General features: G+C 45.4%; 2 protein-coding genes, 1 long non-coding RNA gene and 1 other non-coding gene across 6 annotated transcripts; 1 reads left to right on the top strand and 3 right to left on the bottom strand.

Moving 5' to 3' along the window:
• Positions 1-141: 141 nt before the first annotated feature.
• Positions 142-3111, bottom strand: LOC125984204 (5-hydroxytryptamine receptor 3A). Its single transcript, XM_049746161.1, has 9 exons — positions 2966-3111; positions 2741-2901; positions 2207-2251; positions 2020-2129; positions 1388-1560; positions 1156-1315; positions 853-1058; positions 633-785; positions 142-562 (listed from the first exon to the last, which is right to left on the bottom strand). The coding sequence occupies exons 1-9, from the start codon at positions 3003-3005 to the stop codon at positions 303-305; spliced, it is 1308 nt and encodes a 435-aa protein (XP_049602118.1). The 5' UTR covers positions 3006-3111; the 3' UTR covers positions 142-302.
• On the top strand, positions 433-2298 carry LOC125984206 (uncharacterized). Its single transcript, XR_007486862.1, has 2 exons — positions 433-576; positions 654-2298. It is a non-coding gene; the product is annotated as an uncharacterized lncRNA (long non-coding RNA).
• Positions 3112-5684: 2573 nt separating the features above from the next.
• On the bottom strand, positions 5685-15333 carry tsen54 (TSEN54 tRNA splicing endonuclease subunit). Of its 3 annotated transcripts, XM_049743996.1 has the most exons (13): positions 15227-15333; positions 12607-12773; positions 8561-8719; positions 8422-8485; positions 8260-8343; positions 8095-8193; positions 7791-7843; positions 7633-7719; positions 7040-7463; positions 6820-6955; positions 6673-6733; positions 6457-6570; positions 5685-6251 (listed from the first exon to the last, which is right to left on the bottom strand). In XM_049743996.1, exons 2-13 carry the CDS (start codon positions 12660-12662, stop codon positions 6101-6103), a joined length of 1488 nt encoding a protein of 495 aa, XP_049599953.1. In that variant the 5' UTR covers positions 12663-12773; positions 15227-15333; the 3' UTR covers positions 5685-6100. The 3 variants fall into 3 exon arrangements, with proteins under 3 accessions (XP_049599953.1, XP_068509432.1, XP_068509433.1); XM_068653331.1 differs by lacking the exons at positions 12607-12773; positions 15227-15333 and adding an exon at positions 11872-11996; XM_068653332.1 differs by lacking the exons at positions 12607-12773; positions 15227-15333 and adding an exon at positions 11907-11928.
• trnat-cgu (transfer RNA threonine (anticodon CGU)) lies at positions 14929-15000 on the bottom strand. The gene has a single exon. It is a non-coding gene; the product is annotated as a tRNA-Thr (tRNA).
• Positions 15334-16241: the final 908 nt, after the last annotated feature.

Consider the following 16241-nt stretch of genomic DNA (forward strand, 5'->3'; position numbering starts at 1 on the left):
TGTTGGCGACTTAAGTGTCTGAAGAAATGACATGAAAATATTTCACGATGTAACCGGACCATTGTTTATATGTGTTGATGAGAAGTGCAATATGAAGTGAACGGATGAATGGAATAACGTTTACAAACAATGTCACATTAATTGAATGAACACTTGAATACAAGTTTAATTGTTGAATCATCTTGTTATCATGCCAACTTAATTAGCGTCTTGTAATCACAGAAAATTGCTAAATATGATCTCTGGCTACATTTCCAAACAAATCATGAATTTTCATGTGTTTTGATTGTGTGAGCTTGAATTTAGCTGTAAAAGTCTGGTGGAATCCAAATGTGATACGACACCGCCAGGAAAATCACAACAGTGACAAAATAAAAAATAAAGAAGATGAGGTCGATGATTTCCGCAACCCGTCGGAAACGTTTGGGCCGAGGCGCGTTGGCTGCACTCGCCACTTCCCGCTGAGCCACGAGAACCTCCTGCAAGACCAGCCTCAGCTGCTCGCGCTGTGACGGAGGTCCGGGCTGAATGGGCAAACCTTCTGCCTTCTCCTTCACAGGATCTGCAAGGACAGAGGTGAGTTCTAAATGGACTTGCACAATTTGCGCAAGCGTCATGTGTCTGCCACCCACCTTTCTTCTCCTGTTTCTCAGAGGGAACTTCCCTGTTGGACACTCTTGTCGACTTCTTGGGGAACTTGTCATCCAGGTCGATGAGGAAACTGACCAGCATGGCCTCCAGCACGCTGAGGCCCACCAGGCCGAACACCCCCACGCAGAAGTTTGCTGAAAGGCAACAGAGGCGTCATCAGCGAGAGCGCGACAGGACGGATGCGACCGACCGCTCGCTCACCTATGATGGGTAGTCTGTCCTCGGTGGAGGGCAGCAGGTCCTTGAGGATGAGCAGCAAGACGGAGATGGACAGCAGGACAGTGATCTTGAAGCTCAACTTCTCGCCGCGGGCTTCGCCGATGAAGAAGGACGCCACGTCCAACATCAGCAGGTAGAAGAGCGGAATGATGAAGTTGATGACATACAGCATCGGCTTCCGCACGATTCTCACCTGTGCGCAATGGCCAATTATGATGAAAAACATAATCTGAGGAGCTCAACTGTGAATTGTGGGAATGCAGCAGAAGTGGACTTGACGCGAACCTCACCTGGTAAACCAGCGAACTCCAATTGAACCTTTCCTCGGTCTTGTGAGTGATTTCCAAGTGCTTCAGGCTCCACTCCCCACGAGTCACCATAAACTGCTCCGAGATGTTTGTGACCAATTCGTCGCCGGCCAAGGCCCTGACTCGTATGGCCCGACCTGATTTGGGATTGGGACGACAGGCGTTGAAGATGCTTCCTTTCAGACTCTTAGCCCGGCATCCACTCTTACCGTCACTGATCATGGAGGAGAAGGTGATGTTGCAGCTCTGCTGGTCGAAGGGGAAATTCCAAAGGTTCAGCGTGCACGTGGATGTCAGCCGCTGATGGGCGGTCTTGTGAATCATTCCGGTGGCGAACACACTCACATGCTCACTCTTATGGATGCTCCCGGTATCCGAGGCACTGCGATTGGTCAGAGAAAAAAAAAAGACAAACTTTGTGTGTCTTTCCAGGCATGACTTCGTAGGACTTGACCTCAAAGATAGCCATGCCAACCACATCTCATGTTCAATGAAATGACGCTGTGACTCTAAAATGGCTGCGCCAAACCAAAATTTCAGACTTCTGCGACTTTTACGTCAGATATTGCCGCTGTGTGCGTCCATTAGTTGTGCAAACGCACGCACAAAGGGCAATGCAAACAATGACAGTCTCGTTCTTATTATGCTGTTTGATTACACGTGACGTTGTGCAAACGCACGGAAGCTGCTATTCAAATCGCTCACAATGATTATATAATAGTCATGTCTTGTGTTACACTGAACATGTGTGAGACACAAAAGGCACAGTGCAGCGGACTCGAGAGTGCCACCTGGTCATACGTCAGCAACAACGATGGAAAGATGAGCTAAGTCAACTCACTCCTCTTGGATGTTTATGTCAGGCGTCCACAGTTTGGAGCTGGGAAAGGTGAATTCGGTGATGTTGCAGAAATCGGACGGTTTCCACCTGAGGAAATCGTTCTCCCAGACCTGCCAAACAGAAAAGATAAAACGAGCACCACATAGAAATTGTTATTTTGATACGCGTCGACTGAGCGGCTTCTCACCGTGTTAATGGACACGTGGCTCGTGAAGGTTTGAAGCTTCTCATCCTGCGCATTGACAACAAAGAAAATTAAAAAGAAGTAGACATAAAATATTTTCATTTTGTGTTCTAAAATGTTTGCAGGCTGATGCAAAAATGTGTATGACGTCAAAAATTGACATCAACCTGTTGCCAGCCAATCGCAGGGCACACAGATACGAACAACCATCCGCACTCGCACTCACACCTAGGGGCAATTTGGAGTGCTCAATCGGCCTACCCTGGATGTTTTTGGGATGTGGGAGGAAACCGGGGAACCCACGCAGGCACGGGGAGAACATACAAACTCTACAGGGAGGGCCGGAAGTGGAGTCGAACCCGCACGCCCCAAATTATAAGACGCCGTGCTAACCAGTGCGCCACAAAAGAGAAACACACAAAACGACAAAAAAATTCTAAACTCTCAGCATAAAACACTCAAAATGAGAGCCGACATTAACTGACATCTGATACATGAAATACAGAAGATAACAAGTACACTTTTTTTGTGACTTACCACCTGAAAGATGCCATATAGCACCATGTTTATCTTCACGTCAGTGACCTGCCTCCAGTCCTTGACGGGCCTGACGTTGGCCAGGTATTCGTTGTAGGAGCTCAGCTTTAAGTGCTCCAGGAGATCCGAGTAGGAACACTCGTTCGCCTGGTTGCACGAGGCTACAAAGACAAGTTGCTGACTCATCAAAATAACTTTGAATGAGATCGAACTGCATGGACTCACCGGCCAGGCTCAAAAGGACAACAGCTCTCCAGGCCGACATGCTCGTTTGCCTCAGCCGCTATAACAGTGGGTTGATAAAGTGCGCGCGGTGGGAAGCTTGTGTCAACAGCACAATAATGGAAAGCTGAACGCATCGCGGAGCTCCTTCAGCCTATTATACCCAACGTGACCAATTGAGTCAACAGATGTGGAAAACGTTTACACAAGTAAAATGTGACATCACAATTCAGGACAATTCAGGCACCTCCTCGCGCAGTCAAATTAAAAACTTATATACTGGAAAATTCACATGGTTTTATTCTTTCTTGTGTTCCCTTATTAGATGATTTATTGTAAATAGAAATATGAGCACATATGATCTAACGCAGGTGTCACCAACACGATGCCCGCGGGCACTAGGTCGCCCGTGAGGACCGCATGAGTCGCCCGCAGAACTGTTCTAAAATTAGCTCAAATAGCGGCACTTGTCAGTGAGCTGCAACTATTTATTTTACAGTCAAAGCTCGGGTTTCGAACGTCCTGGTTCTCGAACAAATCGGAATTCGAACAAAACAATTCGAGAATTTTTTGCTTCGGTTGTCGAACAAAATTCGGAGGTCGAACCTCGCGAGATCAGTCGGGAGGACCAGAGAAAACCCGACCGCGCGGCCCGGATGCCGACTGACTCCGTTGTTATTGTATTCTCGTTACTTTGAGGATTGTATTAACGCAGACATGGGCAAACTACGGCCCGCGGGCCACATCCGGCCCACGGGGCTGTTTAATCCGGCCTGCCAAACCTGAATAAATTGTATTATTGAATTTTTGTTAGGGTCATTTTCCCTGCAATTAGTATGTTTCCCCAATAGATGGGGAAGCGCCCGCCCGCGCATTTACTCCCGGAAGCCGTGTCAGAAAGCTCGGCGCACACTCACAAGTGCGTGTACGTACTAAGTAGTACGGACCCGGCGCACGCCGCGCTCTATTTCCATCAGTGCCGAATTTCGAGTGTGGGCTGTGACGTCAGCATTCTCGTAATTCGCGCGCTGAGTTTTCAGATACAGTTTTACGTTAATGCCACCCACAAACCTGGAATCCTTCCACTAAAATGAGTGGCCCGAGGAAAATAAAGGTGGACACTGAAGTGCCGAGTGTTTAAAAAAAAAGAGAGGACAATTTGGCTCGACCTACGTGTGTGAGCAGACGTTCCGCCACATGAACGTCAACAAAGCCCGTCACAGCTCTAGGTTAACGACCGACACCTCGGCTCTATCCTAAGAATTACCACAACAAATTTTACTCCAGACCATGATGCACTAGCAAAAAGGGAGACCAACAATACTATTGATTTCTTTATTACTTTATTTAGAAGTATTCTTTCACTGATTCTTCAAGATGATGTATTTGGTGTTTGCCGTTTGATGTGATTACGGCTCATTAGATAAACATATTTCATAAATTTGACCTGCAGGCGCTGAAGTGATGGAAACTATTGTTCATAATAACAGTGTCGTATTTAATGAGAATCACTGATAGTTTTTGGGTGAAATATTTTTTAATGCTGTTAATAAATGCATTTGTTTTCAAAAAGCTTTTTTGGAATATCCATGCTTTACTACCTACTAAAAGTACAAACATTTTATGCAATGACCTATACATGTCATTTCTATTACTTCACACAAACACTACATCCATCTGCTCCTGGTTCGGCCCCCCCGATCAAAATTTAGAACCAAATTCGGCACACCAGTCAAAAAGTTTGCCCACCCCTGTATTAACTCCTAATCATGCCTCCAAAGAAAGCAAGTGGGAGCAGTAAAGCCATCCGAAATCACAAAGACGCTCTTAAAGCAATGCGACAGTGAGCGCCCGGCGCGCTGCGGTTCCGCGATCGGACCAAATTAAGCTCCCTGCGCACTGAGGTCCACTTAAATTTTAGAAAGTACATCAGGACTTTAAAAATATTTTCAAAATTTTAGGGACGGCTCTGTCACAATAATGCGACCAGCGCGGTGTAGTTGCGCGGTCGGTGACGCGCTACTGTTGCGCGTTCGGCGGTGCGCTGCAGTTGCGCAATCGGACAAACTTAACCTCCCTGCCCACTTAGATCCACTTAAATTTTGGAAAGTACATCAGGACTTTAAAAACATTTTCTAAATTTCAGCGACGGCTCTGTCACAATAATGCGACCAGCGCGGTGCAGTTGCGCGGTGGGCGACACGTTACGGTTGCGCGTTTGGCGGTGCGCTGCAGTTGCGCGATCGGACAAATATGCGCAAATGAAAAAATGCTTAAATGTAATGGCAAAAATGGATTCGGTGGTCGACTTATTCGCTTCTCGAAACGCCTTCTGGAACGGATTGTAATCAAAAACCAAGGTTGGACTGTATTTTTGCTATTCTTGTTAAAATCACACTTGCATGTGAACTGGAAATGATAATAATAACACATAGCGAAAGCCAAATTGAGCAAATTGGCTATTTCAGAAGTGTGTGTCAAACTGGTAGCCCTTTGCCTTAATTAGTACCCAGGAAGTAGCTCTCGTTTTAAGAAAGGTCGGTGACCCCTGATCTAACGCATGTTAACAATATTACTAAACTAAAATTAAAAAAAAAAAAAATATTACTAAATTGCTCCATAAAAAGAATCCCTGAACTTGAAAATAAGGAATCATGGCCCCACAACATTCTGTCCCCAAAGTGTCACGGTCAGGGGTGGAGCATGGAGCAGGACGACCAAGTGCAGCTTGGACCAAGGTTTATTGGCGGAACTCAAAATACAGACTCGGTAAACTGACATGACTTCCCAACCAAAACATTCTTGAAACCGACAGGAACCAAAAGGACATGAAGACGACACGACAGCAACCAATGATCCGACAGGGAGTGAGGGGCAGACAGGACTTATATACATGACAGGTAACGAGAGGCAGGTGGGAATAATCACACTGATCATGGGCACACAGGAGGGGAGGGGCGAGCACACAGACAGAAACCAAAACAGAGACGTAGTGGAGCAGTTGGGGACGAGACGTGACACAAAGCCAGTTTGACATTTGGTCGACATCAAACCAGAAGCCATGCCTGAAATTGAGTTTCAAACGGCGGTTTTAGTTTTTTTTCCCTTAAAAAATGTCAATTGAATGTGGCGGGGTGGTTATTGGTACACATCTGTCGGCAGCTGGAAGTCTTTGAAGGTGTAAAAAGAGATGTCCCCGGCGTCCACCACAGCAAAGACCACCTGGACGTCACCGCTCTGGAAGCTCAGCTGCTTGACGACCGCCAAGTCCGGGACGGGCCCGCTGAAGCTGAAACCAAGTACCAGAACGGCTCAAATACCAATATAAGATGGGACAAAACAGGGACAAAGGTACTGGGACAGCTGAAGGAGCGTCAAAGTCCGACATGATGGTGAAAGCAGTTATTGACGCGTGTTGACCGAGTCCATTCAAAGAGTGGACAAAGAGGACACAAAGGATGCATTTATGTCAAACTCAATCAAAGTCAACTCACCTGCACACGCACATGCGGGCAAAAGGTTTCCCCGGGTTGCTCTTCTTGAAGGAAGCCACCGTGTCGGGTTGGTAAACATTGAAACAAATCCTCCACTCTTCCGAGGCCTTCAAACTGAAAGCGTGCGAAGCAGATGGACCGTTTGTGTCCCATCTAATGAACCATTGGACGGAGGTTGTTTTTGCACAGGGCATTTAGTGAAAGGACTGCTGATACCTCGACGCGCCCTCAAGCAAATGTGAAGACTTGACCACACTGATTTTCTCTAGCAGTTCACCTGGAAGTAAAAAAAGTGATGTTAAATTCAACTAGCCTACTGCCTAAACAGGCAGCGGAAGAGAAGAACACTGAGTGGTGGTCTACCCATGGGGATGGGTTGGGTGTGGTCGTGTAACGGAGTGACTTCCCTCTTCCACAAGTGATCCGGCCGTTCGCTGCGTCTCTCTTGCTGGCGAGCCAGAAGCTGGTGGTAATCAGCCCAGTTTTGGCACTGCCTCACCTTCACATCAACGTTCGGGTTTTAAACTATGAAAAGAATTTCAGAGTTTGGTTTCAAGCCGGCTTTTCAAGCCCCCTTGCACACCTCTTTGTTTTTGTTGACATCCCAGTTTCTCCTGTAATCTGTTCTCTCCCGCTCTCTGTCCTTGGCAGACATCTTGACCTCCCGCTGGTTGAGCCTCCGCGTCCACGGTATGACGTCACACTCCCCCACTGTTAGACCACCAGGCAGCAGACACGGGTCTGGAGACGCCAAGCAACCGGCGTGTCCGGCCACGTCTGGGAACACGATGGAGTCGTCCCAGCGGGAAGAGCGGCGATGGGTATGTTCATCGGCCTTGTGGCCGGCACAAGGTTCCGTTGTTATCCACCAGGGACGGCCCATGCTTAAATCTGACGAGTGGCTTTGGACCCCCGAGGTGCCTGGTGAGGATGGGGGCTGAGATTCAGGAAGTGTTGAATCTTCTTCCTTTCGCTTCACATTGGGTACGTTGTGAGCTTCGCTGTGGCTGGATAGAAAAACACAAAATATAATTCAGACCCTACTGGCTTGCTGCCTAAATAGGCAGATGAAGTTTCTTTTTATTTTAATTGACACCAAATAGTTTGCTGCCAAAACGGGCAGTTGTAATAAATAAATCTCAACTCAACACAATGTTTTTGTTACATGAGTGCCACCTGCAAGTTGCGACAGGACTGTCGCTGCGCTTCCTTTTCAGCGTCCGCGGCAAGTTGAGTTGTCTGGCGTAAGACGACGGTTCCGAGCTATGACCGACAGAAGAATAAGCTGATGTCACGGCTTTCACCACCTCACCCAGCTGCCGCGTCCCCGTTACCTGGCATCGAACCTGTGCACCACGTAGCCCAGCCTCTTCAGATGCCCAAACACCTGTCGTGAGGTAAAAGGAGAAGTTCAAAAGATTCATTTTGGGAGGGAATGTTAATTATAGTACATTTTTTTAAAATCCATTATTTTCCTTGAGGAATTTTGAACGCCTGTTCTTGAGTCAGGCTTCAATGAGAAAATGTTTGACTGCTTAATGAGATAATTTCCATAAAATCCGAAAATTTCATGACTTGAGTTTCATGAAATCTGGAGGAAAATGCTAAGAACTTAAGATAATAAAATAATGTACATACCTGATACTGCTGCAGGGTCACAGTCCTGGAAGACAAAAAACATTCAAAGCCATCCTGGATGGAGAGTGGGAGGTCCTGGTAGAACACCTGCACGTTGCCCTGGCATAGAACAGGAAGGTAAACCACGACCCAAAAGGGGTGCACGAGGCTTCAGCTGCCACTTACACACTCCATCAGGTAGAGTGCCTCTTCGGGGAGGAGGTACTGCTTGCCGCTGGCTGAGAATCCCATCGTCTGCCAGAACTTGCCCTGAGGACCAAAAGTCAAAGATAAGATGAGAACCCCTTTTATGAGAAGGGGTGGAGAAAATGAAGCTCAGACACTTACTGCTGGAGACAGAAGCTCCACAATTTGCTCACTGGGAATCCAAATGGCCTTCACCAGGTTACCTCTGCAAAGAAAAAAATTAGAAACATTAAAAACAAATCAGACATGATGAAGGCATCATGATCACATGTCCGCTCACAGCCTCTCCACCCGCTCCTCCGACACCAGGCTCCAGTGTTCACTCAGGCTTTGTTCCAGACGCGCACGCTGCTCCTCAGTGTCATCCGGATAGAAGTCTTTTTGACCACGGACCGGGATCTTGTGGCTCCGGGTTCGTGCTGAAAACAGCTCAGATGGGCTGAAGAGAGAGAACGGAATCATATAATAGAAGTGACATATAGTATTTGAAGTACGGCTGTCTTGATACAGATTTAAAAATAGTCTAAGATGGGCAAATCGTGGGGGAAAGGTTTTAGAACTTTCCTGAAAAAACACAATAGAAAATGTTTCCGCTCATCAGGCCTCAACTGCTACTCAACTAGAATTAATCACCCAGCCTTCATATGAAGCTAAACCACCTGATATTTATTTTCATCAAAACACTCAGTGGAGGGCGACAGAGAGCCACGTATTACAACTGCAGGAACGTTTCTGTGAAATCAATTCTAAGTTTACACGAGTGACAGTGACGTGTGGGGAGGAGGAACATACACGATTAATATGAATCGATCATTATTATAAACCTATATTTTCACTGGTTGTTCTGTGCATCATCATTATGTATCCTAAATGTTTCGCTAGCATAGAATTAAATAGGACCCACGTGTAAACCGTGGATTTTATAAAACACAAATTGCTCAAATTTTCAAATAAAATAACCAAGGGGTGATAAATATATCAGGGATGAGAACGGCAAATGACAAAAAAACACTGAAAAGTAGCCGGGATCTGGGGGCTGCATGCCCCACTGGGGGGGCCGAAGACCAATGGGGGCCGCAGTGGGCCGGGGGACACTGGCCCCTATTGGTGGCTGCAGGGGCCACAGGCCCCTATTGGGGGCCACAGGGCCCACAGGCCCCCACTGAGGACCGCAGGGTGCCTGGGGCAACGCCCCGGAGGGGGCTCAGGGGGAAAAGCTCCCTGCAAACTCCTGGAATTTGGCAGTATAGCAAACCCAAAACCATTAATTTCATCACTCAATTTCAACAGTTTTGTTAAAAAAAAAATTCCTGCTTGGTGGGCTACCAAGATGAATATAATACAGTCAAGCCTTGGTTTTCGACCACAATCCGTTCCAGAAAGCGGTTCGAGAAGCGAATCGGTCGAATTCCGAATCTATTTTCTCATTACAAATAATGGAACATTTTTAATCCGTTCCAAGACTTTAAGCAGTTTTTCATTTGCGCATTTTTGTCCGATCGCGCAACTGCAGCGCACCGCCGAACGCGCAACCGTAGGGCGTCGCCGACCGCTGGTTGCATTATTGTAAACTACTTTCCAAAATTCAAGTGGACCTAAGTGCACAGGGAGCTTAATTTTGTCCGATCGCGCAACTGCTGCGCATCGCTGAACGCGCAAACGTAGCGCGTCGCCGACCGCGCAACTGCACTGCGCTGATCGCATTATTGTGACAGAGCCGTCGGTGAAATTTAGAAAATATTTTTAAAGTCCTTGTTAGAAAAATGTATATATATGTTATCATGCGTTCTCTAATCAATACTTTACTGCAATATTACTGCAATATATGCTTGCTGTTTGGCTTTGCTGTTTTTTATGTTGTGCTACAGAAAAGAAAGGTTACAGCTGGGTCACGAGAGAGGTGATGGCTGGGTCAGGCAGGACGCAGCTACCAGCTAGCAACTCTGCAAAAAGAGAACGTCTACCGAGACAATTCGTAGAAACAACATGCCTGACCGCATTTTACACTCTCAGATGGAGTGGCAAGAAAACGTCAAGTTTCCTGTTTTTGTCATAGAGACAAAGAGAGATGCTGATTGCTTAAATTGTTTTGCAGACATTGCCATATAAGTATGCAACACCTTGTGTTTATTGTTGCTTACGAGACAAAGCCCACATGCTTTCCCCCCTCCCTTAGGGGCTTTTGTCTCACATTGTGGGTAGGACAAATCCAAATAAAAAGAGTAGGAGTGCATACAGATATTTTGTGTAGTAAGTATTCGAATGAATATTCTTGTCTCATTGTGATTTCTGTTTGCTGAGTCTTTTCTCTTTACTTTGTAGTACACATGTCAGTAAAATAAACCTGACGGTCCTGATGCACTTTCCAAAATTTAAGTGGACCTCAGTGCGCAGACAGCTTAATTTAGTCTGATCGCACAACCGCAGCGCGCCGTGCGCTCACTGTCGCATTGCTTTAAAGTGCTAGAGACATCCCTTTTTTTTTTTCAATTAGAACGGAATTTGATAGAATGTATAAAGTGAACACATTTGCCGCATTGGAAATTAAAAATGGACACCGATTACTAAGAATAAAGCTGAAATGAAATGCCAGTTTATCGATCGGGTCCCGCACGAAGCCAAACTGGCAGCGCCATTACTGTGACGTCACAAGTTGTACATCTGGATGTCAACAAACCCAAACAACATGGCAGATGATAGCGACAGCTCCGTTTCTAGCGGCAATATTAGCATCATTTTATCCGATTCAGAAACCTCTTTTGACGCAGAATATGATGAATCTAGCAGTTCACTTGGGCTGAGCTGAGCACATTTTCTGAATTGTGCCCCTCCCGTCACTCTGGTTAGGTTGGCATAGTAAAAAGTGCTCTTGGGGGCTTTAGAGTGCCGAGTTGATCTCGGCACATGAAGACATGACCACCTGCAACGTTTGGTTTAGGTTTTATAAGCATTTTTAATTTTATTGCTTAAATCGCATTTTCTCGACGAGCTGAGCACGTTTTCTGAATTGTGCCTCTCCCGTCACTGTGGTTAGGTTGGCATAGTAAAAAGAGTAGAGTGCCGAGTTGACCACTGCGAATGAAGAAATGAACATCTGCAGCGTTTGGTTTAGGTTTTAGGCGCATTTTTAATTTTATTTCTTAAATCGCATTTTTTCGACGAGCTGAGCACGTTTTCTGAATTGTGCCCCTCCCGTCACGCTTCGACATACTTTTCAAAGTCAAAGTCTCCTTTATTGTCAATTCTTCCGCATGTAAAGACACACAAAGAGATCGAAATTACGTTTCTCACTATCCCTGGGTGACAAGACAGCGTTCACAACGCACATACAAGTAAACAACACAGGAAAAATAAAACAAGAAGATGAACAATAAGAGTGATAGCCCGCTAGCCGCTCCCGATGCACAGCAGAGTCCGGAAAGATAAGACAGAGTTCACAACGCAGATACAAGTAAACAACACAGGAAAAATAAAACAAGAAGATGAACAATAAGAGTGATAGCACACTAGCCGCTCCCGATGCACAGCAGAGTCCGGAAAGATGACAGTCAACCAGGCCACTGTGAACACGAGCACACAGCAGGCACGCACTGTCCGGTTCGTGGATCCTATCAGGCGAACTCAACCCATCTTGTCGTCCCGCGAACGAACGTACAACAGGATAATGGAAGGCACGGCTAGGCGAGCTGGGTTGGCCGCAAACCTGGCCCGATGTCTCCGCGCTGGCCCCTCTTCTCTTTTTGTTTACATTCACTGAAGCTAAACGCGTACAACTTGAGACGTCATGAGACGTCACTTCCGGCTGGCGGCTCGGTGCAGTCAAACTCGTCTGTGCAGCAAATTTAAATATTTTTCAGAGCAACAGCTTCCTTTCGTTGTTTCGAGCGTCAATTTATATTTATAAGCCCATAAGCTAACTAAAACCGATTTATACATATACCGGTGTCTCTAGCCCTTTAAGAGCGTCTTTGTGTTCCGAGTTGTAAGATGACGCTGCTCTCGAGCCATGGCCATCTGAACCAGATCCTGATCCCGTTCGACTTGTCTATTTCCCTGGCACGGTCCTCGTGCAATTAAGTAGGCAAATGATGTGACGAAAGTAGCGCCAAAATGCTGCCGAAAATAAGGCGGCTGTTGTCGCAATACTGCTGCCAAACGCCCCCCCTATGAAAACAATTTTCTCATTGGATCTACACGATTCACGAAAATGATACTCCCGACGGAAAAAAAACACGGAAATCCACGGATCCGCGGAAGATTCTCATCCCTGATATATACAATTACGACTCAATTCATTCAAAAGTGACAAGGAAAACGAAAGTTCACCTTAATATTTCGCTATGAACGTTTGGCTGGACATCATGCTTGTTTTGGTCTGCCATCTTGGTGACGTCAAGCTTCACGCACTTCCTTCCGCTCTGGGTCCTAGTGCCAGTCTCGTTCAACCAACTCTCATTCGGATTGACAGCCAAATGTCATTTTCACAAAACAAGCTATAAGAGAAAAAATCCGAACTATAAGCAAAAATTACAATTTTATTTATTCAACCGTGACAACGATAGGACAGTCCTGTAAGATTCAGGGGTGTCCAAACCCTTTGCAAGGAGGGACAGATTTGATAAAGTGAAGGGGCCCGGGGTCCAATCGTTTTTTCGGACATTTTTTAACTCTAAAAAATTCATGCAAACACACTGTTATAAAACAATTTTCATTGTCACAATTGTCTTTATTTCTCAAATGACATAATAACTAAAGGGAAATGTGCTTTTGGGAGTTTGCAAACATATTTTTTAAGGTTGTGTTAAACTTATAATCATATTAATATCTAGTATCAGAGTGCACGTGTGGATTGGTGGGGGGCGAGGAATGTGCAGACAAACTGCATGAACTTGTTTTCTTCAAAGTGTTGTGGAATAGGCCCGGATAGGGAGTACCGGAGGAGACCATCTCAAGGTCGGTTAGGAACAAGAACAACAGCACGTCTATGAGACCGGCCTTCGAGGGAAGAACCCAACTGTCTGACCTCAGCGACACCTGGACCGGGGAGGAGATGGCCATCGACCAATCATCTCACAATATTTTGCATGCTTTAATATTCATATTGTGTTTCTTTAAAACTGGGCAACCCGGAAGAATGTGTCGTCTTTTGGTGGTCACAAAAACGCACGAGTTTTAGTGTGAGGGACCCGGGACCCAGGCCTGTATTAGTGCGCTTTGTCAGGAATAAATAATTGGTAAATTTGGTCTGATTGATCTACTGGTCTTCTCTTTGACAGAACGAACTCGCAAAATTGTTAGGTGCGCCAGTGTGTGGATTAGGACATAGCAATTTATGTGTTAAGTGTTGATCGCAATTTGGAGTCAGATCAATAACTAGAATCCGTAACCTAACATAACCAAATATAAGCCACTCAGGCAGATGTGAACAACGCTAAAAACACAAATTCTGCCTTTCATTCATATCTGAAGTCAGATAACATTGAACAAACTGTATGAAATACCTTAAATTTACATGAGTTTAAAATGATTTTTGCCTCGTGAACATTTTAAACGAGTTATAAGTAATGCAAAGTTGTCTGTTATTAAAACTTAAAACAAGTTAATTTTACAATATCTTTCAGAAAGTAATTGTTTGTGTCACGTCTACAGGTTCATAACATCAACAGTATTAACATGGCCACTTCGTTAGCTTGCTTTAGTAATATTTACTTTTGACTCAGCCCCGCGTGAAGAATCGCTGTTGTGATGCCAGTTCAGCTTGGAGCTGCTTCACTTTATCAGCGCGGTCACTCCCTGTTAGCATGTTTAGTCTGGTAGTGTCTCTTTAGGTTGAAATCCTTAAACAAGGCAACCGTCTCTTTACAAATTAAACAAACACAATTGCCTTGATTTTCAGTGAAGTATTGTAATTCCCATCTCTCTTGAAAGGGACGGCCCTCAATATCAATTTGGCATGGCAGAAATGAGCGGAGGGGGGTGCGCGGCACGGATGCAGATTATTAAAGTGGTGCTGCCACCTTTTGGTAAAATGAGGAATTATAGTTTCAAGTTTCATTTTTTTTTTATTCAGTTTAACAGTGCAGGCGGGCCATAAATAATACATTATAAGACCGAAGATGCGGGCCGCATGAAATTTGACCGGGGGGGGGGGGGGGGGGGGCGGATTTGGCCCGCGGGCCGCACTTTGGATGTACCTTAACTTTAGTTGTGCTTGTATCAAAGCCGCTGCAACAGTAGGAGTAGTTGCTTTTCCATACCCTATCAACTAAATAAAACATTCCGCTTTAATAACTTTATTGGAAAAACGGAAGAACCTTGAATGCAAGCTAGTTTGAGTGTCAAACTCATTTTTGTCGCGGGCCGCATCGTAGTCATAGTTTCCTTCGGAGGGCCATGATGACTGTCAACACCTCATATTTTATTCAGTATTGGCGGCACAACCTGTGGATCAATACCTGGTATTCAAATGAGACGAGTAAAAACGGTTCGATATTTTAAAAAGATGAATGGTAAAATTTACTAGCAATACCCCTATATATTTAAGTCTACATTTTGCTAGCAATATCTATATATTTTAGCCATGAATTCATTCAAGCCAGAACTGACACATTTTCTCGTCAAAAAGCATAGAGTGTCCCACACACACCTAGGCACGGACGGGGTTCGAACCCGCGATCTTCGGTTTACGAGACCGACGCCTTACCACTTGGCCACCGCGCCTGGTAGTGTGAATCTCGCGTGAAGATCATGTTTTATAAATAATATTTCCTGATTTCAGGTCGACAATGAAATGACACTTTGTAACTTAAGTGCGAACACGTGGCGAACATTTCTGGTATTGGAGTCATCTTCCCCGAATATTACGCCATCAACGATTCAAAGTATGACTCAAACAAGAGACATGAAAGACTATAAATCGGGAAAAATGGCCACCGTAAAGTCTCACCGGATGATAATTGAAGCTTTTTAGTTGCCTTTAAGTAAAAGGCCCTAAAAGCTTCGATCGTAGCAACCACGTCAACTTGATCCCTCGCTAGCTTGTCGCCATTGGAGGGAAGGAATGAGGTCATATGACATACCGGAAGTAGCGTGACGCGGAGGTAGCGGCTCGGGACCGGGAAGTGAGCCGATGTCTAACACGACAAGTGTTCTCTTCCCTGGACGAGTTGTGATGTCTTGAACGCTCCTTGCTCATCCCGTCGATGGTGGGCAGGCTGCGTTACACTCTCGGGAAAATCAGGTCGGCGGATGCGGTGAGTAATATTTGTTGTTGTTCCTTTTGAGCCGTGGTAGCTTCTAATAAGCTAACGAGTTAGCTTTTTGACATGTTGGAAGGCGAGGAGATGATTGATTATAACAAGCCTTGGCATGCAAATAATGCAACCTAGCAGGGCCTTCCTCTTTTATATTGCTGCACTTGATCTTTAACAGAGGTCCAAGCAACGCATGGTTAAACACAAAGCAAAACAGACAGATAACTGTACTCAGGCATATTCTTTATCCTCTGCAAAGAAAGACTAATATAACTTGCACTTCCTGAGGACTGCGTGGCTTCATATTTGTGTATGTCTGTAAGGTGCACATACCAGAAGGAGTGGTTCAATATTCATTGAATTGAAGTAAAACGTGGCAGAAAGTTTTCATTCTTGACATAGTACATTATTTGTCTTATTCCTGTATTTATTTATTTTTTTAGTAAAGTACAATATTTATCTTTTTTTTTTTGTTTTCTTATTCAACTCTGTTTGACAACATGTCTCCTGCAGACGACCCGTGTAACCGCCGTGCCTTTCCACAATGCCGCTGGTGTTGGACGCGGTGTGGGCGCTGTGGAGCATCACAGCAGGGATCTATGACTACTTCCACACCAGTGCCATGGAGGAGAGGATCCACACACTGGAAAACGTGCTCTCCATACACCAGTTTGTCATCGTGGCCCTGTCAGCGAGTCTCATCCTGCT

Source organism: Syngnathus scovelli, chromosome 16 (genome assembly GCF_024217435.2).
Source record: "Syngnathus scovelli strain Florida chromosome 16, RoL_Ssco_1.2, whole genome shotgun sequence".
Lineage (NCBI taxonomy): Eukaryota > Metazoa > Chordata > Actinopteri > Syngnathiformes > Syngnathidae > Syngnathus > Syngnathus scovelli.